General features: G+C 44.6%; 1 protein-coding gene across 2 annotated transcripts in view; it reads right to left on the reverse strand.

The window, feature by feature from the left end:
• LOC109904376 (rho family-interacting cell polarization regulator 2) overlaps positions 1-24,083 on the reverse strand; it is an 85,263-nt gene that overhangs the window by 37,098 nt on the left and 24,082 nt on the right. For both annotated transcript variants that reach the window (XM_031788992.1, XM_031788991.1), the window contains exons 2-6: positions 23,530-23,650; positions 16,393-16,548; positions 15,455-15,533; positions 9,742-9,765; positions 9,397-9,450 (exon numbers count right to left, since the gene is read on the reverse strand). In XM_031788992.1, coding sequence (XP_031644852.1) covers positions 9,397-9,450; positions 9,742-9,765; positions 15,455-15,533; positions 16,393-16,548; positions 23,530-23,624 — 408 coding nt within the window. In that variant the 5' untranslated portion in view covers positions 23,625-23,650. The remainder of the gene's footprint in view (positions 1-9,396; positions 9,451-9,741; positions 9,766-15,454; positions 15,534-16,392; positions 16,549-23,529; positions 23,651-24,083) is intronic.

The following is a 24,083-nucleotide window of genomic DNA, read 5'->3' on the forward strand; positions in this document are numbered from 1 at the left end:
CCTGATAACTCCTTTGTCCCACCTCCCACACATGCGATGACCTCACCCATTACTACCAGCATGTCCAGAGATACAACCTCTCTCATCATCACCCAGTGCCTGGGCTTACCTCCACTGTACCCGCACCCCACCATACCCCTGTCTGCGCATTATGCCCTGAATATATTCTACCATGCCCAGAAACCTGCTCCTCTTATTCTCTGTCCCCAACGCTCTAGGCGACCAGTTTTGATAGCCTTTAGCCGCACCCTCATACTACTCCTTCTCTGTTCCGCGGGTGATGTGGAGGTAAACCCAGGCCCTGCATGTCCCCAGGCACCCTCATTTGTTGACTTCTGTGATCGAAAAAGCCTTGGTTTCATGCATGTCAACATCAGAAGCCTCCTCCCTAAGTTTGTTTTACTCACTGCTTTAGCACACTCTGCTAACCCTGATGTCCTTGCTGTGTCTGAATCCTGGCTCAGGAAGGCCACCAAAAATTCAGAGATTTCCATACCCAACTATAACATCTTCCGTCAAGATAGAACTGCCAAAGGGGGAGGAGTTGCAGTTTACTGCAGAGATAGCCTGCAAAGTAATGTCATACTTTCCAGGTCCATACCCAAACAGTTCGAACTACTAATTTAGAAAATTACTCTCTCCAGAAATAAGTCTCTCACGGTTGCCGCCTGCTACCGACCCCCCTCAGCTCCCAGCTGTGCCCTGGACACCATTTGTGAATTGATCGCTCCCCATCTAGCTTCAGAGTTTGTTCTGTTAGGTGACCTAAACTGGGATATGCTTAACACCCCGCCAGTCCTACAATCTAAGCTAGATGCCCTCAATCTCACACAAATCATCAAGGAACCCACCAGGTACAACCCTAACTCTGTAAACAAGGGCCCCCTCACAGACATCATCCTGACCAACTGGCCCTCCAAATACACCTCCGCTGTCTTCAACCAGGATCTCAGCGATCACTGCCTCATTGCCTGTATCCGCTACGGAGCCGCAGTCAAACGACCACCCCTCATCACTGTCAAACGCTCCCTAAAACACTTCTGTGAGCAGGCCTTTCTAATCGACCTGGCCCGGGTATCCTGGAAGGACATTGACCTCATCCCGTCAGTTGAGGATGCCTGGTCATTCTTTAAAAGTAACTTCCTCACCATTTTAGATAAGCATGCTCCGTTCAAAAAATGCCGAACTAAGAACAGATACAGCCCTTGGTTCACCCCAGACCTGACTGCCCTCGACCAGCACAAAAACATCCTGTGGCGGACTGCAATAGCATCGAATAGTCCCCGTGATATGCAACTGTTCAGGGAAGTCCGGAACCAATACACGCAGTCAGTCAGGAAAGCTAAGGCCAGCTTCTTCAGGCAGAAGTTTGCATCCTGTAGCTCCAACTCCAAAAAGTTCTGGGACACCGTGAAGTCCATGGAGAACAAGAGCACCTCCTCCCAGCTGCCCACTGCACTGAGGCTAGATAACACGGTCACCACTGATAAATCCATGATTATCGAAAACTTCAATAAGCATTTCTCAACGGCTGGCCATGCCTTCCGCCTGGCTACTTCAACCTCGGCCAACAGCTCCGCCCCCCCCGCAGCTCCTCGCCCAAGCCTCTCCAGGTTCTCCTTTAACCAAATCCAGATAGCAGATGTTCTGAAAGAGCTGCAAAACCTGGACCCGTACAAATCAGCTGGGCTTGACAATCTGGACCCTCTATTTCTGAAACTATCTGCCACCATTGTCGCAACCCCTATTACCAGCCTGTTCAACCTCTCTTTCATATCGTCTGAGATCCCCAAGGATTGGAAAGCTGCCGCAGTCATCCCCCTCTTCAAAGGGGGAGACACCCTGGACCCAAACTGTTACAGACCTATATCCATCCTGCCCTGCCTATCTAAGGTCTTCGAAAGCCAAGTCAACAAACAGGTCACTGACCATCTCGAATCCCACCGCACCTTCTCCGCTGTGCAATCTGGTTTCCGAGCCGGTCATGGGTGCACCTCAGCCACACTCAAGGTACTCAACGATATCATAACCGCCATCGATAAAAGACAGTACTGTGCAGCCGTCTTCATCGACCTTGCCAAGGCTTTCGACTCTGTCAATCACCATATTCTTATCGGCAGACTCAGGAGCCTCGGTTTTTCGGATGACTGCCTTGCCTGGTTCACCAATTACTTTGCAGACAGAGTTCAGTGCGTCAAATCGGAGGGCATGCTGTCTGGTCCTCTGGCAGTCTCTATGGGGGTGCCACAGGGTTCAATTCTCGGGCCGACTCTTTTCTCTGTCTATATCAATGATGTTGCTCTTGCTGCGGGCGATTCCCTGATCCACCTCTACGCAGACGACACCATTCTATATACTTTCGGCCCATCTTTGAACACTGTGCTATCTAACCTCCAAACAAGCTTCAATGCCATACAACACTCCTTCCGTGGCCTCCAACTGCTCTTAAACGCTAGTAAAACCAAATGCATGCTTTTCAACCGGTCGCTGCCTGCACCCGCATGCCCGACTAGCATCACCACCCTGGATGGTTCCGACCTAGAATATGTGGACGTCTATAAGTACCTAGGTGTCTGGCTAGACTGCAAACTCTCCTTCCAGACTCATATCAAACATCTCCAATCGAAAATCAAATCAAGAGTCGGCTTTCTATTCCGCAACAAAGCCTCCTTCACTCACGCCGCCAAGCTTACCCTAGTAAAACTGACTATCCTACCGATCCTCGACTTCGGCGATGTCATCTACAAAATGGCTTCCAACACTCTACTCAGCAAACTGGATGCAGTCTATCACAGTGCCATCCGTTTTGTCACTAAAGCACCTTATACCACCCACCACTGCGACTTGTATGCTCTAGTCGGCTGGCCCTCGCTACATATTCGTCGCCAGACCCACTGGCTCCAGGTCATCTACAAGTCCATGCTAGGTAAAGCTCCGCCTTATCTCAGCTCACTGGTCACGATGGCAACACCCATCCGTAGCACGCGCTCCAGCAGGTGTATCTCACTGATCATCCCTAAAGCCAACACCTCATTTGGCCGCCTTTCGTTCCAGTACTCTGCTGCCTGTGACTGGAACGAATTGCAAAAATCGCTGAAGTTGGAGACTTTTATCTCCCTCACCAACTTCAAACATCAGCTATCTGAGCAGCTAACCGATCGCTGCAGCTGTACATAGTCTATTGGTAAATAGCCCACCCTTTTTCACCTACCTCATCCCCATACTGTTTTTATTTATTTACTTTTCTGCTCTATTGCACACCAATATCTCTACCTGTACATGAACATCTGATCATTCATCACTCCAGTGTTAATCTGCAAAATTGTAATTATTTGCCTACCTCCTCATGCCATTTGCACACATTGTATATAGACTCCCCCTTTGGTTTCTACTGTGTTATTGACTTGTTAATTGTTTACTCCATGTGTAACTCTTTGTTGTCTGCTCACACTGCTATGCTTTATCTTGGCCAGGTCGCAGTTGCAAATGAGAACTTGTTCTCAACTAGCCTACCTGGTTAAATAAAGGTGTTCTCAACTAGCCTACCTGGTTAAATAAAGGTGTTCTCAACTAGCCTACCTGGTTAAATAAAGGTGTTCTCAACTAGCCTACCTGGTTAAATAAAGGTGTTCTCAACTAGCCTACCTGGTTAAATAAAGGTGTTCTCAACTAGCCTACCTGGTTAAATAAAGGTGTTCTCAACTAGCCTACCTGGTTAAATAAAGGTGTTCTCAACTAGCCTACCTGGTTAAATAAAGGTGTTCTCAACTAGCCTACCTGGTTAAATAAAGGTGTTCTCAACTAGCCTACCTGGTTAAATAAAGGTGTTCTCAACTAGCCTACCTGGTTAAATAAAGGTGTTCTCAACTAGCCTACCTGGTTAAATAAAGGTGTTCTCAACTAGCCTACCTGGTTAAATAAAGGTGTTCTCAACTAGCCTACCTGGTTAAATAAAGGTGTTCTCAACTAGCCTACCTGGTTAAATAAAGGTGAAATAAATAAATAAAATACAGCTGTAATCGCAGCATAAGGTGGCGCTACAAAGTATTAACTTAAGGGGGCTGAATAATTTTGCACGCCCAATATTTCAGTTTTTGATTTGTTAAAAAAGTTTGAAATATCCAATAAATGTCGTTCCACTTCATGATTGTGTCCCACTTGTTGTTGATTCTTCACAAAAAATACAGTTTTATATCTTTATGTTTGAAGCCTGAAATGTGGCAAAAGGTCGCAAAGTTCAAGGGGGCCGAATACTTTCGCAAGGCACTGTACGTTGTGTTTATCATCTGAGTGTGGATCTACTCTTCCTCTCTACATTAGACCAGGGACTAGCAGAGATAAGGCCTGCAGCCACCTCATGTACTACTCCCTGAGGGGAGGGGACGATCAGAGAACAGGCGGATAGGCCCGGATCCCAAACAAACAGACAGACAACTTGAGGGACCTGAACTACTAGCATCATAGGGAACAGAATTTCACCTAGATAATGTATAATAATATCTATAAAACGCTCAATAAATTATTAGACAACTGCATCTCATGTGCATTGGCATAACCTTCACGCATGACATTTTCTCATGAATAATTTCTTATTAAAGACTTTAAAAGTATAATTTCATTTAAAGTGTGACCCTCTATATGCAAATAGTGTGTCTGTCTGTGAGAAACAGTTTATTAATGAATAAGCCAACTCCAAGGGAGGAGGGGCTGTTCCAGGCCAGGCTGTCTGAGGTAGCTCGGTGCCATGTGGCACAGGCCTCTGTCTGAGGTAGCTCGGGGCCATGTGGCACAGGCCTCTGTCGGAGGTAGCTCGGGGCCATGTGGCACAGGCCTCTGTCTGAGGTAGCTCGGGGCCATGTGGCACAGGCCTCTGTCTGAGGTAGCTCGGGGCCATGTGGCACAGGCCAGGCTGTCTGAGGTAGCTCGGGGCCATGTGGCACAGGCCTCTGTCTGAGGTAGCTCGGGGCCATGTGGCACAGGCCAGGCTGTCTGAGGTAGCTCGGGGCCATGTGGCACAGGCCAGGCTGTCTGAGGTAGCTCGGGGCCATGTGGCACAGGCCAGGCTGTCTGAGGTAGCTCGGTGCCATGTGGCACAGGCCTCTGTCTGAGGTAGCTCGGTGCCATGTGGCACAGGACTCTGTCTGTGGAGGAGGGGGCATGTGTTGGGTGACAGGGGGACAGAGACACCACGACATCAAACTGACCAGTGATGTAGTCCTCACACACACTAACAAATACAGACACACACATACTAAAAGAGAATAGGAGGTGCCTGGAAGTCCCAGCTTTTCTGGCCTTCAATATCTTGCCCTCATCGCTCTAATGAGGGCTAGGCAGTACCGGTGAGCAGACACAAGCACGCACACACACAAACACACACACGCACACACACATCTAAGCAAGGCAACATCACAGGGCTGATTCATACCACCTGCTCCCCAATTACACTTCTCATCTGCAGACAGGGCAGGCATCACTTTGGACTGCCTGGTGTGTTGAAGAAAGGACACAGGGATGGTTGTGCGTCATTCACAGCCTCTCATCTCTGATAGGCAATGGTTTAGTACCTCCTGGTACCAAGGCACCCTGAGGGGGGCCATTCTGTCTCCAACTGGGTAGGTCTTAGTCCAAGAGCAATTACACACACACACGCACACACAGTGACACACACACACAGTGACACACACACAGTGACACACACAGTCAGTCACACACACAGTCAGTCACACACAGTCAGTCACACACACACACACACACACACACACACACACACACACACACACACACACCTGCGCTACTTCCTGTCAACACCCGCCGCGGGTGGTGTGTGTACACTGTGCTGTGTACACACACTGTGTGTGTGTGTGTGTGTGTATTGCAAAGCTCTCTGTATCACTGTTACTGCTGAGATTATAGTCCTGCACCGTTAGGCTGACACACAAGGGCTCACATCACATGTGTGTTGACAACTTGACCAACTGATAATGAGCATGCTGTTAGAAAACATTAAAGTGAAAATCCACAAAAAAAACTATATTTTGGTATTGTTTTCATTAGTCCACTGTTGACATAGTCTCACAGTGTTTTGCATGTCAGCAGTCAACTTTTCAAGATATTGGGACTGTTAAGAAGCAGTGTCACTGGCCAAGTCATCCTGATGGTGAGAAACTGCTGAAATGTAATACATTTTGGGATTATATCAACAGTGGACTAATGACAAAAATAACAAATAGATAGAATTTTGAGTTGATTTTCCCTTTAACCATCTATAGAGTTTAAGGAAAATGAACATATGGAGCAACACAACACTTAAATGTGTATTTAATTTGAACTCCTTTTCTGCCTGTGATCTAATGAGATCAATCAGCTGTGGATGTAGATTTAATGATGAGGTAGGCTGTGGATGTAGATTTAATGATGAGGTAGGCTGTGGATGTAGATTTAATGATGAAGTAGGCTGCGGATGTAGATTTAAATGATGAGGTAGGCTGCGGATGTAGATTTAATGTAGATTTAATGATGAGGTAGGCTGTGGATGTAGATTTAATGATGAAGTAGGCTGCGGATGTAGATTTAAATGATGAGGTAGGCTGCGGATGTAGATTTAATGTAGATTTAATGATGAGGTAGGCTGTGGATGTAGATTTAATGATGAGGTAGGCTGCGGATGTAGATTTAATGATGAAGTAGGCTGCGGATGTAGATTTAAATGATGAAGTAGGCTGCGGATGTAGATTTAAATGATGAGGTAGGCTGCGGATGTAGCTTTAATGATGAGGTAGGCTGCAGATGTAGATTTAAAGATGAAGTAGGCTGTAGATGTAGATTTAAATGATGAGGTAGGCTGTAGATGTAGATTTAATGATGAAGTAGGCTGTAGATGTAGATTTAAAGATGAGGTAGGCTGTGAATGTAGATTTAATGATGAGGTAGTCTGTGGATGTAGATTTAATGATGAGGTAGGCTGTGGATGTAGATTTAATGATGAAGTAGGCTGTGGATGTAAATTTAAATGAGGTAGGCTGTGGATGTAGATTAAATAATGTAGGCTGTGGATGTAGATTAAATAATGAGGTAGGCTGTAGATGTAGATTTAAATGATGAGGTAGGCTGTGGATGTAGATTAAATGATGAGGTAGGCTGTGGATGTAGATTAAATGATGAGGTAGGCTGTGGATGTAGATTAAATGATGAGGTAGGCTGTGGATGTAGATTAAATGATGAGGTAGGCTGTGGATGTAGATTTAAATGATGAGGTAGGCTGTGGATGTAGATTAAATGATGAGGTAGGCTGTGGATGTAGATTAAATGATGAGGTAGGCTGTGGATGTAGATTAAATGATGAGGTAGGCTGTGGATGTAGATTAAATGATGAGGTAGGCTGTGGATGTAGATTTAAATGATGAGGTAGGCTGTGGATGTAGATTTAAATGATGAGGTAGGCTGTGGATGTAGATTAAATGATGAGGTAGGCTGTGGATGTAGATTAAATGATGAGGTAGGCTGTAGATGTAATTCCCTGACATCATCAGTGTTTCATAGGGCAGTCAGTCCGTCTGGTGATTCTCCTAGCGGAGTTCTTTACTCACATTGATCTCAGTAGATAGCTATCTGCTGACGGCTGGGCTGGGCTTGTGTGTGTGTGTGTGTGTGTGTGTGTGTGTGTGTGTGTGTGTGTGTGTGTGTGTGTGTGTGTGTGTGTGTGCGTGTCAGCAATCCGCCACCCAGAGCTAGGCATCAGCTGGCTGCCTACTTTAGAACACTCATGCTTCTAGCATGCATTGTCCCTTGTCCAATTAATAATACAATGCTGTCAAATTTTTTAAAAATACAACAAAGTCGTCTTACAACGTTGGACAACACTGTATATGAGAAATGTTTGTGTTGTTCTTATTCAGAAAACCCCCCAGTTCTCTCGTAACTCCAAATTTAGTTCATTCATCACTAGCAATGACAATGTGTAATTTTTGTGTAGAAAGCACTTCTTATTAAATTCATACAATTCTCATACAGTTTACCGTTCACAGAGGGCCAAATGATTAATGAATGGAGGAGAACATTGCTAGGTGTAACAATGCTAGGTGTGAGGGACAACAAAACAGCAGAAAATGGTAGCGCTCAACACCAATGAATCACGCAGGCAGCACACCTCTGTTGAAAGGCCTCATCTGAAGTAATGAAAGAAGAGATACCTTCTGCTTTTTCAAAAGTTGGAAGTACACAGAGTTCAAAAACCTGTTGCTGATTGTGTAGATAGAGGAGTGTGTGTAAAAAGATTTAACGTCACACTATAATTGGCTCTTCAGAAACCTTAAAGCCAACGTCTCTGTTTCCATGGTTACCTTTGGCACAGGAGCTGTTTTTGGTTTGTGTGTTGTGCAGTGGTTGACTGGTGTTCGTCTGGAGGTTGGACACACAGCAGGGCTACTGGAGAGGAACCATAGAGAATCAGACGGTACATGATAGGGATGCCACCCAATATGGCAACAACAGGGACACGGCATGGGAAAATTCCACCCAATCTGGCAACAATAGGGACATGGCAAGGGAGAATTTTACCCAAACTGGCAACAATAGGGACACGGCAGTGGAGAATTCTACCCAATTTGGCAACAATAGGGACACGGCAGTGGAGAATTCTACCCAATTTGGCAACAATAGGGACACGTCAAGGAAGAATTCTACCCAATCTGGCAACAATAGGGACACGGCATGGGAAAATTCCACCCAATCTGGCAACAATAGGGACACGGCAGGGGAGAATTCTACCCCATCTGGCAACAATAGGGACACGGCAAGGGAGAATTCTACCCAATCTGGCAACAATAGGGACACGGCAAGGGAGAATTCTACCCAATCTGGCAACCGCAAAAAGGAGTACAGCCAGAGGGACTCAGAGGTGCAGGCCGATTAACATTAAAGGACGTGTGTGTGTGTGTGTGTGTGTGTGTGTGTGTGCTCAAGGCCTTTGCTCTCAGAAAATACATTTGAGACCTCAGAGGTCAAAAGGTCAAACCAGAGTAGTTGACATTAAGGGCGGTGTCCACAACACTGACAATCTATCCACAACACTGGTTGATGGTTGGAGAGTATGGTTCAGCTTTGATGGAAGGGTCCATAGCAACACTCATTAGCTGCTGTTGCTAGTGCGTGGGGTGGCTGGCTGAGCTGTCACGGAGTGTGCTGGCATGTGGGGGTGGCACAGAGGGCACAAAGAGAGGAGGAAAAGTGGACGGGAGAGGGCACAGTTTTAACCCTCTCTGAAGCACTTCATGCTCTCGTAAGGCTCTCAGATGGAAGGGTTTTCACTCAGTATGCTGGCTCACAGATTGGGCTACAGCAGCATCTATCCAAGGCAGTGCAGGAACACAGTCTGCTCTGCTAGTATGGAAATACCTTGCTCATGTGAAACTCCAACCGCCTCATGTATCTCTCGATGGTTTTGATTTGCTGCAGACAGAAATAGAACAAGCTAGAGTTAAAATGTGTTGTGACAAGAGAAGATATTGTCAGTAAATCACGCATCTACGCCTCTAAACCATGACAGCAGTTAAAACAGAAGGTAACATGATCAAAGAGGTTAGACTTTCAGCTGAGAGGAGCCTATGGTACGGTAATCTAATCCCTCCTCTGACTTTACCTGGCAGGGAACTTCATTAAATGTAAACACACACTTCAAAGATCCACCCCATCCCCACTCTGACAGAAAGGTTAGGCAGGCCCTACCCTCCACTCACTCACCTTGTCAAGGTCATACAGGACTCCCTGGGGGGAAAAAACGCACACACACACACACGTTAGTTACTGCACAGTATATGGAGGCACAGCTCACGTCTACACAATTAAACGCGAAGCATATTGAGGTTGTCTGACATCAAAAGGAATATGATTTCGATTAAAACAGCCTCCTCTCATGGAGAAGCTGTCTTCAGTTAGAAGAGCTGAAATGTGTTTGTTCTGTGACTAGTGTAGTAGCTACCAGCTTCAGAACCCAGGTGAGAGGCATCTTATGTGAAATGTCACGATGATGAAACAACACCATTATCATTAACAACATTATCATCAGACTCATTAGAATGAGGAGACATGAGGTTCGCTAGCAGTGTTAATCAACCCAGGCCTCTGGGACTACCGTTTCTCATATTGGATCCCAACACTAGCAGTGTTAATCAACCCAGGCCTCTGGGACTACCGTTTCTCATATTGGATCCCAACACTAGCAGTGTTAATCAACCCAGGCCTCTGGGACTACCGTTTCTCATATTGGATCCCAACACTAGCAGTGTTAATCAACCCAGGCCTCTGGGACTACCGTTTCTCATATTGGATCCCAACACTAGCAGTGTTAATCAACCCAGTCCTCTGGGACTACCGTTACCCATATCCGATCCCAACACTAGCAGTGTTAATCAACCCAGGCCTCTGGGACTACCGTTTCTGATATCGGATCCCAACACTAGCAGTGTTAATCAACCCAGGCCTCTGGGACTAGCGTTACCCATATCCGATCCCAACACTAGCACATCTGATTCATATAATCAAGGGCTTGATGAATAGTAGACTAGCAGAGGGCTTGATGAATAGTAAACTAGCAGAGGGCTTGATGAATAGTAAACTAGTCAAGGGCTTGATGAATAGTAAACTAGCAGAGGGCTTGATGAATAGTAGACTAGCCAAGGGCTTGATGAATAGTAGACTAGCAGAGGGCTTGATGAATAGTAAACTAGCAGAGGGCTTGATGAAAAGTAGACGAATTCAAGGGCTTGATGAATAGTAGACTAGTTCAAGGGCTTGATGAATAGTAGACTAGTCAAGGGCTAGTTGAACAGTAGACTAGTTCAAGGGCTTGATAAATAGTAGACTAGTCAAGGACTTGATGAACAGTAGACTGGTCAAGGGCTTGATGAACAGTAGACTGGTCAAGGGCTTGATGAACAGTAGACTAGTCAAGGGCTTGATGAATAGTAGACTAGTCAAGGGCTTCATGAACAGTAGACTAGTCAAGGGCTTGATGAACAGTAGACTAGTCAAGGGCTTGATGAATAGTAGACTAGTCAAGGGCTTGATGAATAGTAGACTAGTCAAGGGCTTGATGAATAGTAGACTAGTCAAGGGATTGATGAATAGTAGACTAGTCAAGGGCTTGGTGAATAGTAGACTAGTCAAGGGCTTGATGAATAGTAGACTAGTCAAGGGATTGATGAATAGTAGACTAGTCAAGGGCTTGGTGAACAGTAGACTGGTCAAGGGCTTGGTGAATAGTAGACTAGTCAAGGGCTTGGTGAATAGTAGACTGGTCAAGGGCTTGATGAACAGTAGACTAGTCAAGGGCTTGATGAATAGTAGACTAGTCAAGGGCTTCATGAACAGTAGACTAGTCAAGGGCTTGATGAATAGTAGACTAGTCAAGGGCTTGATGAATAGTAGACTAGTCAAGGGCTTGATGAACAGTAGACTAGTCAAGGGCTTGATGAATAGTAGACTAGTCAAGGGCTTGATGAATAGTAGACTAGTCAAGGGCTTGATGAATAGTAGACTAGTCAAGGGCTTGATGAACAGTAGACTAGTCAAGGGCTTGATGAACAGTAGACTAGTCAAGGGCTTGATGAACAGTAGACTAGTCAAGGGCTTGATGAATAGTAGACTAGTCAAGGGCTTGATGAATAGTAGACTAGTCAAGGGCTTGATGAATAGTAGACTAGTCAAGGGCTTGATGAATAGTAGACTAGTCAAGGGCTTGATGAATAGTAGACTAGTCAAGGGCTTGATGAATAGTAGACTAGTCAAGGGCTTGATGAATAGTAGACTAGTCAAGGGCTTGATGAACAGTAGACTAGTCAAGGGCTTGATGAATAGTAGACTAGTCAAGGGCTTGATGAACAGTAGACTAGTCAAGGGCTTGATGAATAGTAGACTAGTCAAGGGCTTGATGAACAGTAGACTAGTCAAGGGCTTGATGAACAGTAGACTAGTCAAGAGGGCTTGATGAACAGTAGACTAGTCAAGGGCTTGATGAATAGTAGACTAGTCAAGGGCTTGATGAATAGTAGACTAGTCAAGGGCTTGATGAACAGTAGACTAGTCAAGGGCTTGATGAACAGTAGACTAGTCAAGGGCTTGATGAACAGTAGACTAGTCAAGGGCTTGATGAATAGTAGACTAGTCAAGGGCTTGATGAATAGTAGACTAGTCAAGGGCTTGATGAATAGTAGACTAGTCAAGGGCTTGATGAATAGTAGACTAGTCAAGGGCTTGATGAATAGTAGACTAGTCAAGGGCTTGATGAACAGTAGACTAGTCAAGGGCTTGATGAATAGTAGACTAGTCAAGGGCTTGATGAACAGTAGACTAGTCAGGGCTTGATGAATAGTAGACTAGTCAAGGGCTTGATGAACAGTAGACTAGTCAAGGGCTTGATGAACAGTAGACTAGTCAAGGGCTTGATGAATAGTAGACTAGTCAAGGGCTTGATGAACAGTAGACTAGTCAAGGGCTTGATGAATAGTAGACTAGTCAAGGGCTTGATGAATAGTAGACTAGTCAAGGGCTTGATGAATAGTAGACTAGTCAAGGGCTTGATGAACAGTAGACTAGTCAAGGGCTTGATGAACAGTAGACTAGTCAAGGGCTTGATGAACAGTAGACTAGTCAAGGGCTTGATGAACAGTAGACTAGTCAAGGGCTTGATGAACAGTAGACTAGTCAAGGGCTTGATGAACAGTAGACTAGTCAAGGGCTTGATGAATAGTAGACTAGTCAAGGGCTTGATGAACAGTAGACTAGTTCAAGGGCTTGATGAATAGTAGACTAGTCAAGGGCTTGATGAACAGTACACTAGTCAATGGCTTGATGAATAGTAGACTAGCTTAATCAGATGTGCTAGCGGTTGGATAGATCCAACATGTGAAACGGCAGGTAGGTCCCTGAGGACTGGGTTGAGAACCACAATGCTACATAGAAGTGTATAGGACAGGGTTGAGAACCACTATGCTACATAGACGTGTATAGAACTGGGTTGGGAACCACTATGCTACATAGACGTGTATAGAACTGGGTTGGGAACCACTATGCTACATAGAAGTGTATAGGACTGGGTTGAGAACCACTATGCTACATAGAAGTGTATAGGACTGGGTTGAGAACCACTATGCTACATAGAAGTGTATAGGACTGGGTTGAGAACCACTATGCTACATAGAAGTGTATAGAACTGGGTTGGGAACCACTATGCTACATAGAAGTGTATAGGACTGGGTTGAGAACCACTATGCTACATAGAAGTGTATAGGACTGGGTTTAGAACCACTATGCTACATAGAAGTGTATAGGACTGGGTTGAGAACCACTATGCTACATAGAAGTGTATAGGACTGGGTTGGGAACCACTATGCTACATAGAAGTGTATAGGACTGGGTTGAGAACCACTATGCTACATAGAAGTGTATAGGACAGGGTTGAGAACCACTATGCTACATAGAAGTGTATAGGACAGGGTTGAGAACCACTATGCTACATAGAAGTGTATAGGACAGGGTTGAGAACCACTATGCTACATAGAAGTGTATAGGACAGGGTTGAGAACCACTATGCTACATAGAAGTGTATAGGACTGGGTTGAGAACCACTATGCTACATAGATGTGTATAGGACAGGGTTGAGAACCACTATGCTACATAGAAGTGTATAGGACTGGGTTGAGAACCACTATGCTACATAGAAGTGTATAGGACTGGGTTGAGAACCACTATGCTACATAGAAGTGTATAGGACTGGGTTGGGAACCACTATGCTACATAGAAGTGTATAGGACAGGGTTGAGAACCACTATGCTACATAGAAGTGTATAGGACTGGGTTGAGAACCACTATGCTACATAGAAGTGTATAGGACTGGGTTGGGAACCACTATGCTACATAGAAGTGTATAGGACAGGGTTGAGAACCACTATGCTACATAGAAGTGTATAGGACAGGGTTGAGAACCACTATGCTACATAGAAGTGTATAGGACAGGGTTGAGAACCACTATGCTACATAGAAGTGTATAGGACAGGGTTGAGAACCACTATGCTACATAGAAGTGTATAGAACTGGGTTGAGAACCACTATGCTACATAGATGTGTATAGGACAGGGTTGAGAACCACTATGCTACATAGAAGTGTATAGGACAGGGTTGAGAACCACTATGCTACATAGAAGTGTATAGGACAGGGTTGAGAACCACTATGCTACATAGAAGTGTATAGAACTGGGTTGAGAACCACTATGCTACATAGAAGTGTATAGGACAGGGTTGAGAACCACTATGCTACATAGAAGTGTATAGAACTGGGTTGAGAACCACTATGCTACATAGATGTGTATAGGACAGGGTTGAGAACCACTATGCTACATAGATGTGTATAGGACAGGGTTGAGAACCACTATGCTACATAGAAGTGTATAGGACTGGGTTGAGAACCACTATGCTACATAGAAGTGTATAGGACAGGGTTGAGAACCACTATGCTACATAGAAGTGTATAGGACAGGGTTGAGAACCACTATGCTACATAGAAGTGTATAGGACTGGGTTGAGAACCACTATGCTACATAGAAGTGTATAGGACTGGGTTGAGAACCACTATGCTACATAGAAGTGTATAGGACAGGGTTGAGAACCACTATGCTACATAGAAGTGTATAGGACTGGGCTGAGAACCACTATGCTACATAGAAGTGTATAGGACTGGGTTGAGAACCACTATGCTATATAGAAGTGTATAGGACAGGGTTGAGAACCACTATGCTATATAGAAGTGTATAGGACTGGGTTGAGAACCACTATGCTACATAGAAGTGTATAGGACAGGGTTGAGAACCACTATGCTATATAGAAGTGTATAGGACAGGGTTGAGAACCACTATGCTACATAGAAGTGTATAGGACAGGGTTGAGAACCACTATGCTATATAGAAGTGTATAGGACAGGGTTCCCCAACTGGCGGCTCGCAGGTCATTTTATTTGTATTTTTAGTCCCCCTCAAAACAAAAGTTGTTTTATTTGTATTTAGTTTTTCCTTGTTGGACATAAAAGACTGATAAAACCCCAGCAAATCAGCTCCAAATGATTTACATTTTGTAAATCTGTCCCAAGGTATTCCCACGCATAACAGATGCAAATAAAACATGCACAACGCATATAACATAATATGTGATATAAACAAGGTTTTAAATAATTATGTTTTAGTCAAATATTATATCTGTCTGGGCTTTGTGCGGTCAATTTGCAGTCTACAAATTACTTGTAATTACGCTCCTGCCCCCTGACCATCTTCTCAAGAAAAAAGCAGCCCGTGGCTGAATCTAGATGATGATCCCTGGTGTAGGGTCTATGATGTATTTAGGATTGACATATACTACAGTTAGCGTTAGTGTTGTTGATGACATCCTGTCTCACATCCTGTCTCACCAGTCTGGAGTTCCTCTTCATGTCCTTCATCAGAGAGGTGAGTTTGTCCAGCCCTGTCTGGTGCACCTCCAGATACTCACTGAGGGAGAGAAAGGGGAGAGAGGGATGGAGGGGGGGGGGGGGGGTAGTAGAGGGGAGGGAGAGAGTGGGAGGAGGGTTGATATGGGAGGGAGAGAGAGCGGGAAGGAGAGAGAGGTGACAAGAGGGAAAGAAAATGGAGAAAGGGAGAGGGGGAACGAGAAGGGAGAGGGGAAAAGAGGGAGAGACAAAAGAAAAGGGAGGAAGGAGGGTGGGGGAGGAAGGGAGAGGAGAAGAGGGGCAAGGGAGGGAGAAAGGGAGAGGAGGAGGGGCCATAACTTACTATACAGCTGTCAATACAGACATGTCATCAACGTTATCATATGGGCCATCTGTGTCTGTGTGTGTGTGTCCAAGGGATGGAATCTATGTGAGAGGCGAGGCAGCATGTTTGAGTGATGAGAGGGGGAGGGAAAGAGAATGTGTGTATTAGCAACAGCTTCTATCTCCAAGCCATTAGACTGCTGAACAGTTCATCAAATGGCTACCCGAAAACTGTTTTACGCTGCTGCTAATCTTTGTTTATCTATGCATAGTCACTTTACCCCTACCTACATGAACATATTACCTCAAGTACCTTAACCTGTATATAGCCTCGTTATTGTTATTTTATTGGGTTACTTTTTTTATTTGAGTTTATTTAGTAAATATTTTCATAAAACTGCATTTTTGGTGAAGGGTTTGTAAGTAAGCATTTCACAGTAAGGTCTACACCTGTGACAAATAAAATTATTTGATTTGAAAAGAGGGAGAGGAGAAATAGGGGTGTCAGTGATATTGTTAAAATTCTATGATATATCCTTCAAAAATAATATCCCAATATGTAAATGTTTGTATTTTTTCTGTGTGTGTGTGCTTACTCCAAGCCTTGTTTAAGGGCCCCATACACCTCCTCCACCCTCTCAGGCTGGGGCTCCCTGGAGCCGCTGCTGGCCTTGTGCCCTGACAGATGGGGCTTCTTGGGCTTGGACGTGGGTTTCTTCTGCACTGCGGAGTTCCCCATGAACGAGTTACACCTGGACACACACACAGAAACAAACAAAATTGGACGGTTTTCTTTGGGTCCTCAACAAAAGAAATTGTCACAAAGGAGTTTAAAAAAAAAGTCAATACAGCCATTTTGACTACTCACTCCATATGAGTCATGCAGTTGTCTTTTCATAACAGGATACAGAAAAAGCACACACACACACACACACACATCGCCTAGCGACAGCCCGATCTCCTAGCGACAGCCCGATCGCCTAGCGACAGCCCTCACAGCAACCTGGCCCCAGTATAGTAGGCGGAGGAATAGGAACCTTTTTATTTTAATTTTTTATTTCACCTTTATTTAACCAGGTAGGTCAGTGGAGAATAAGTTCTCATTTACAACTGAGACCTGGCAAAGATAAAGCAAAGCAGTGCGACACAGACAACAACACAGAGTTACACATAAACAAACGTACAGTCAATAACACAGTAGAATAAAAATCTATGTGCAGTGTGTACAAATGTAGAAGAGTAGGGAGGTAAAGCAATAAATAGGCCACAGAGGTGAAATCATTTCAATTTAGCATTAAACACTGGAGTGATAGATGTGCAGATGATGATGTGCAAGTAGAGATACTGGGGTGCAAAAGAGCAAGAGGATAAGTAACAATATGGGGAAGAGGTAGTCGGGTGGGCTATTTACAGATGGGCTGTGTACAGGTACAGTGATGGGTAAGCTGCTCTGACAGCTGATGCTTAAAGTTAGAGAGGGAGACATAAGTCTCCAGCTTCGGTGATTTTTGCAATTCGTTCCAGTCATTGGCAGCAGAGAACTGGAAGGAAAGGCGGCCAAAGGAAGTGTTGGCTTTGGGGGTGACCCGTGAAAAATACCTGCTGGAGCGGGTTCTACGGGTGGGTGTTGCTATGGTGACCAGTGAGCTGAGATAAGGTGGGGCTTCAGCTAGCATAGACTTATAGATTAATTGTACTGGGGTCAGGGGTTAGTCTTCTTCAGAAGTCTACTAACTGCTCTAGTGGCGATGTGTGACATTCACCGACTCTTTATACTATTATCTACCCTACAGTGAGGGAACTGGTTTGAATGAATGAGGTCAAGTCTAGGATAAAAAGGCTTATCAACAGTTTTTACCCCCAAGCCTTAAGACTCCAGAACAGGTAGTCAAATGGTTACCCGGACTATTTGCATTGTGTGCCTCCCCCCAACCCCTCCTTTACACTGCTGCTACTCTCTACTACCGCTTGCCGTGCGGTAGTAGAGAGAACAGTCTATGACTGGGGTTTTTGACCATTTTTAGGGCCTTCCTCTGACACCGCCTGGTGTAGAGGTCCTGCATGGCAGGCAGCTTAGCCCCAGTGATGTACTGGGCCGTACGCGCTACCCTCTGTAGTGCCTTGAGGTCAGAGGCAGCGCAATTGCCGTACCAGGCAGTGATGCAACCATGCTCTCGATGTTGCAGCTGTAGAACCTTTTGAGGATCTCAGGACCCATGCCAAATCTTTTTAGTTTCCTGAGGGGGAATAGGTTTTGTCGTACCCTGTTCACAACTGTCTTGGTGTGTTTGGACCATTCTAGTTTGTTGTTGATGTGGACACCAAGGAACTTGAAGCTCTCAACCTGCTCCACTACAGCCCCGTCGATGAGAATGGGGTAATGCTCGGTCCTCCTTTTCCCGTAGTCCAAAATCATCTCCTTAGTCTTGGTTACGTTGAGGGATAGGTTGTTATTTTGGCACCACCTGGCCAGGTCTCTGACCTCCTCCCTATAGGCTGTCTCGTCGTTGTCGGTGATCAGGCCTAACACTGTTGTGTCGTCTGCAAACTTAATGATGGTGTTGGAGTTGTGCCTGGCCATGCAGTCGTGGGTGAACAGGGAGTACAGGAGGGGACTGAGCACACACCCCTGGGGAGCTCCAGTGTTGAGGATCAGCGTGGCAGATGTGTTGCTACCTACCCTCACCACCTGGGGGCGACCTGTCAGGAAGTCCAGGATCCAGTTGCAGAGGGAGGTGTTTAGTCCCAGAACCCTTAGCTTAGTGATGAGCTTTGAGGGTACTATGGTGTTGAACGCTGAGCTGTAGTCAATGAATAGCATTCTCACATAAGTGTTCCTTTTTTCCAGGTGGGAAAGGGCAGTGTGGAGTGCAATAGAGATTGCATCATCTGTGGATCTGTTTGGGCGGTATGCAAATTTGAGTGGGTCTAAGGTTTCTGGGATAATGGTGTTGATGTGAGCCATGACCAGCCTTTCAAAGAAAGGCTACGGACGTGAGTGCTACGAGTCTGTAGTCATTTAGGCAGGTTGCCTTCGTGTTCTTGGGCACAGGGACTATGGTGATCTTCTTGAAACATGTTGGTATTACAGACTCAATCAGGGACTTGTTGAAAATGTCAGTGAAGGCCTCGCGGGTGGCGCAGTGGTTAAGTGTGCTGTACTCCAGCCCCAGCTCGTGTCACTGGGCAGCTCGCTCGCGGCTGTGCTTCCCTTTGTAGTCTGTAATAGTTTGCAAGCCCTGACACATAAGACGAGTGTCGGAGCCGGTGTAGTATGATTCAATCTTAGCCCTGTATTGGCGCTTTGCCTGTTTGATGGTTCGTCGCAGGGCTTAGCTTCCCGGGTTAGAGTCCCGCACCTTGAAAGCGGCAGCTCTACCCTTTTGCACAGTGTGAATGTTGCCTGTAATCCATGGCTTCTGGTTGGGATATGTACGTACAGTCACTGTGGGGACGACGTCCTCGATGCACTTTTTGATAAAGCCAGTGACTGATGTGGTGTTCTCCTCAATTCCATCGGAAGAATCCCGGAACATGTTCCAGTCTGTGACAGCAAAACAGTCCTGTAGTTTAGCATCTGCTTCATCTGACCACTTTTTTATAGACCGAGTTACTGGTGCTTCGTGCTTTAATTTTTGCTTGTAAGCAGGAATCAGGAGGATAGAGTTGTGGTTGGATATACCAAATGGAGCATGCAAATTGCACTCTCCCTAAAATCTTTAGACATCTGTGGCATTGTCTTGTGTGGCAAAACTGCACATTTTAGGATAGCTTTCATTGTCCCCAGCACAAAGTGCACCTGTGTAATGATCATGCTGTTTAATCAGCTTCTTGACATGTCACACCTGTCAGACAGATGGATTATCTTGGTAAAGTAGAAATATTCACTAACAGGGATGTAAACAAATGTGTGCACAAAATTTGAACAAAATAAGCATTTTGTGCATATAGAACATTTCTGGAATCTTAAATTTCAGCCCATGAAACATGGGACCAACACTTTACATGTTACGTTTATATTTCTGTTCAGTATAGAAGCCAGTAGTGGAAAGCGCTTACAGATTTACCCAAAAAGACTCACAGCTGTAATCGACACCAAAAGGTGGTTCTACAAAGTATTAGATACATTAGATAATTAGGTTTTTCCTTTTCAATAAATGTGCAAATATTTCTAAAAACATATTTTCACTTTGTCATTATGGGGCATTGTGTGTCATTGAGTGAGTTAAAACAGCTATATAATCCATGTTGAATTCACACTGTAACAACAGAATGTAGAATAAGTCAAGCGGTATGAGTACTTTGTGAAGGCTCTGTAGCTACTTCCTTATAAACAGCAGGATTATGGGGACACAGTGACAGCAGATTCCTCTACAAGTCAGAACGTACCACATACTGCTGCCTGCCTGGAACCCAATACGGTAAGACGCTCTGGAAAAGCTAAATGACTAACATGTAATGTAGAGCTTCCACAAATCTAGGACAACGTGCAAAATGAGAGCACCGTGCTGCCTTGGGGTCACGCTAGTGTAGCTAGCTATGCTACGTTCAGTAGGGCACCGCGCATACATACACTTTGATGTTCTTGCCCCATTCCCTTGAGCTCCCTCATTATCTATGTGAGACACTCGTCTGACAGTCACTAAACGCTTACCCAACGAATTCATGCAAAGAAATTACTACATCCACAGTCAGAGAGGGAAGTAATCTTTACACTTTTAATGTCACATGCACAAGTACAGTGAAATGCCTGTTCTTGCAAGCTCTAATGACAAGAATCAATAACAATGCAATACTAAAAATAACAAGGTAGAACAAAAACACACAAAGTATAAAACATTTAAAAAGAAGAACATGATAAAGTAAGTAAGAATATGATATTCAGGGTCAGTCAGTTCCAGTTCCACATTTACAATGTGCAGGGATACTGGAGTGATAGAGGTAAATATGCTTCCAATGCTTCACTAAAGAAGACTAAGGTCTGAGTTGAAAGCAGATAACAACATCTCTCTTTCTCTCTCTCTCTATCACCATATCTCTCTCTCTCTCTCTCACCATATCTCTCTCTCTCTCTATCACCATATCTCTCTCACCATCTCTCTCTCTCTCACCATCTCGCTCTCTCTCTCACCATCTCGCTCACCATATATCTCTCACCATATCTCTCCATCTCTCTCTCTCTATCACCATATCTCTCTCTCTATCACCATATCTCTCTCTCTATCACTATATCTCTCTCTCTATCACCATATCTCTCTCTCTATCACCATCTCTATAACCATATCTCTATAACCATATCTCTCTCTCTCTATCACCATATACAGTGCCTTGCAAAAGTATTCGGCCCCCTTGAACTATGCGACCTTTTGCCACATTTCAGGCTTCAAACATAAAGATATAAAACCATTTTTTTGTGAAGAATCAACAACAAGTGGGACACAATCATGAAGTGGAACGACATTTATTGGATATTTCAAACTTTTTTAACAAATCAAAAACTGAAAAATTGGGCGTGCAAAATTATTCAGCCCCCTTAAGTTAATACTTTGTAGCGCCACCTTTTGCTGCGATTACAGCTGTAAGTCGCTTGGGGTATGTCTCTATCAGTTTTGCACATCGAGAGACTGAAATTTTTCCCATTCCTCCTTGCAAAACAGCTCGAGCTCAGTGAGGTTGGATGGAGAGCATTTGTGAACAGCAGTTTTCAGTTCTTTCCACAGATTCTCGATTGGATTCAGGTCTGGACTTTGACTTGGCCATTCTAACACCTGGATATGTTTATTTTTGAACCATTCCATTGTAGATTTTGCTTTATGTTTTGGATCATTGTCTTGTTGGAAGACAAATCTCCGGCCCAGTCTCAGGTCTTTTGCAGACTCCATCGGGTTTTCTTCCAGAATGGTCCTGTATTTGGCTCCATCCATCTTCCCATCAATTTTAACCATCTTCCCTGTCCCTGCTGAAGAAAAGCAGGCCCAAACCATGATGCTGCCACCACCATGTTTGACAGTGGGGATGGTGTGTTCAGGGTGATAGGCTGTGTTGCTTTTACGCCAAACATAACATTTTGCATTGTTGCCAAAAAGTTCAATTTTGGATTCATCTGACCAGAGCACCTTCTTCCACATGTTTGGTGTGTCTCCCAGGTGGCTTGTGGCAAACTTTAAACAACACTTTTTATGGATATCTTTAAGAAATGGCTTTCTTCTTGCCACTCTTCCATAAAGGCCAGATTTGTGCAATATATGACTGATTGTTGACCTATGGACAGAGTCTCCCACCTCAGCTGTAGATCTCTGCAGTTCATCCAGAGTGATCATGGGCCTCTTGGCTCTATCTCTGATCAGTCTTCTCCTTGTATGAGCTGAAAGTTTAGAGGGACGGCCAGGTCTTGGTAGATTTGCAGTGGTCTGATACTCCTTCCATTTCAATATTATCGCTTGCACAGTGCTCCTTGGGATGTTTAAAGCTTGGGAAATCTTTTGTATCCAAATCCGGCTTTAAACTTCTTCACAACAGTATCTTGGACCTGCCTGGTGTGTTCCTTGTTCTTCATGATGCTCTCTGCGCTTTTAACGGACCTCTGAGACTATCACAGTGCAGGTGCATTTATACGGAGACTTGATTACACACAGGTGGATTGTATTTATCATCATTAGTCATTTAGGTCAACATTGGATCATTCAGAGATCCTCACTGAACTTCTGGAGAGAGTTTGCTGCACTGAAAGTAAAGGGGCTGAATAATTTTGCACGCCCAATTTTTCAGTTTTTGATTTGTTAAAAAAGTTTGAAATATCCAATAAATGTCGTTACACTTCATGATTGTGTCCCACTTGTTGTTGATTCTTCACAAAAAAATACAGTTTTATATCTTTATGTTTGAAGCCTGAAATGTGGCAAAAGGTCGCAAAGTTCAAGGGAGCCGAATACTTTCGCAAGGCACTGTATATCTCTCACCCCATATCTCTATATCACCATATCTCTATATCACCATATCTCTATATCACCATATCACCATATCTCTATATCACCATATCTCTGTCACCATATCTCTGTCACCATATCTCTGTCACCATATCTCTCTCACCATCTCTCTATCACCATCTCTCTATCACCATATCTCTCTATCACCATATCTCTCTATCACCATCTCTCTCTCACCATCTCTCTATCACCATCTCTCTATCACCATCTCTCTATCACCATCTCTCTATCACCATCTCTCTATCACCATATCTCTATATTACCATCTCTATATCAGCTTCTCTCTATCGCCATATCTCTCTATCACCATATCTCTATATTACCCTCTCTCTCACCACATCTCTATCACCACATCTCTCTCACCACATCTCTCTCACCACATCTCTCTCACCACATCTCTCTCACCACACCTCTCTCACCACACCTCTCTCACCACACCTCTCTCACCACACCTCTCTCACCACACCTCTCTCACCATATCTCTCTCTCACCATATCTCTCTCTCACCATATCTCTCTCTCACCACATCTCTATATCACCACATCTCTATATCACCACATCTCTATATCACCACATCTCTATATCACCACATCTCAGAAGAAAATGAGTTACGCTTAGGCAATGATCTAAGGTCAGCTTTGCATTTTCTCCACTAAGAGCTAAGGTTAGAATTTGGGTACGACACACTGATCCTAAATCTGTGCCTAGAAAGCCTCCAGGCCAATATCCACCTCACTATTCCCTTACCGCGAGCGTCTCTCCTGCAGTGTGCTGAAGCCGGCAAAGGATTGGCTCCGGATGATCCCATTGGGTCCCCCAGGGGAGTGCGTTCCGGCCGCCATGATCTCTGGGACGCGGGATGACACTCCTAGAAAGCGAGCGAGAGAGAGCAAAAGAGAGAGATTGGGCTACAGTAACATGAGCTTCAGGAAACTAACAGAGATAGATATAATTGAGCCGTAGAGTGGAAAGAAAGAAAGAAAGAAAGAAAGAGACAGACAGACAGACAGACAGACGTAAGAAACAGTAAGAAGATCAGTATGTATTTAAACTCTTCAGTGACCAGATAACAGAGGGAGACCTTTATGGGCCACACAGTGCAGAGGACACTGTAATAAGATTGGTATGTCAGAGAGGAGACAAACATGTCAATTCTGAACCTGACTGTTGCTAGTCTGCATCTCAGCCTGAAGTCATCATCTATTTACAGTAGATGGAAACCATTCTACCCTTTATGTAACATGGTGAGTAAACAGGAGCCCCTTCTGAATGACAAGCATTTTTCAAGTCTACATCTATAG

Source organism: Oncorhynchus kisutch, linkage group LG14 (genome assembly GCF_002021735.2).
Source record: "Oncorhynchus kisutch isolate 150728-3 linkage group LG14, Okis_V2, whole genome shotgun sequence".
Taxonomy (NCBI): Eukaryota; Metazoa; Chordata; class Actinopteri; order Salmoniformes; family Salmonidae; genus Oncorhynchus; species Oncorhynchus kisutch.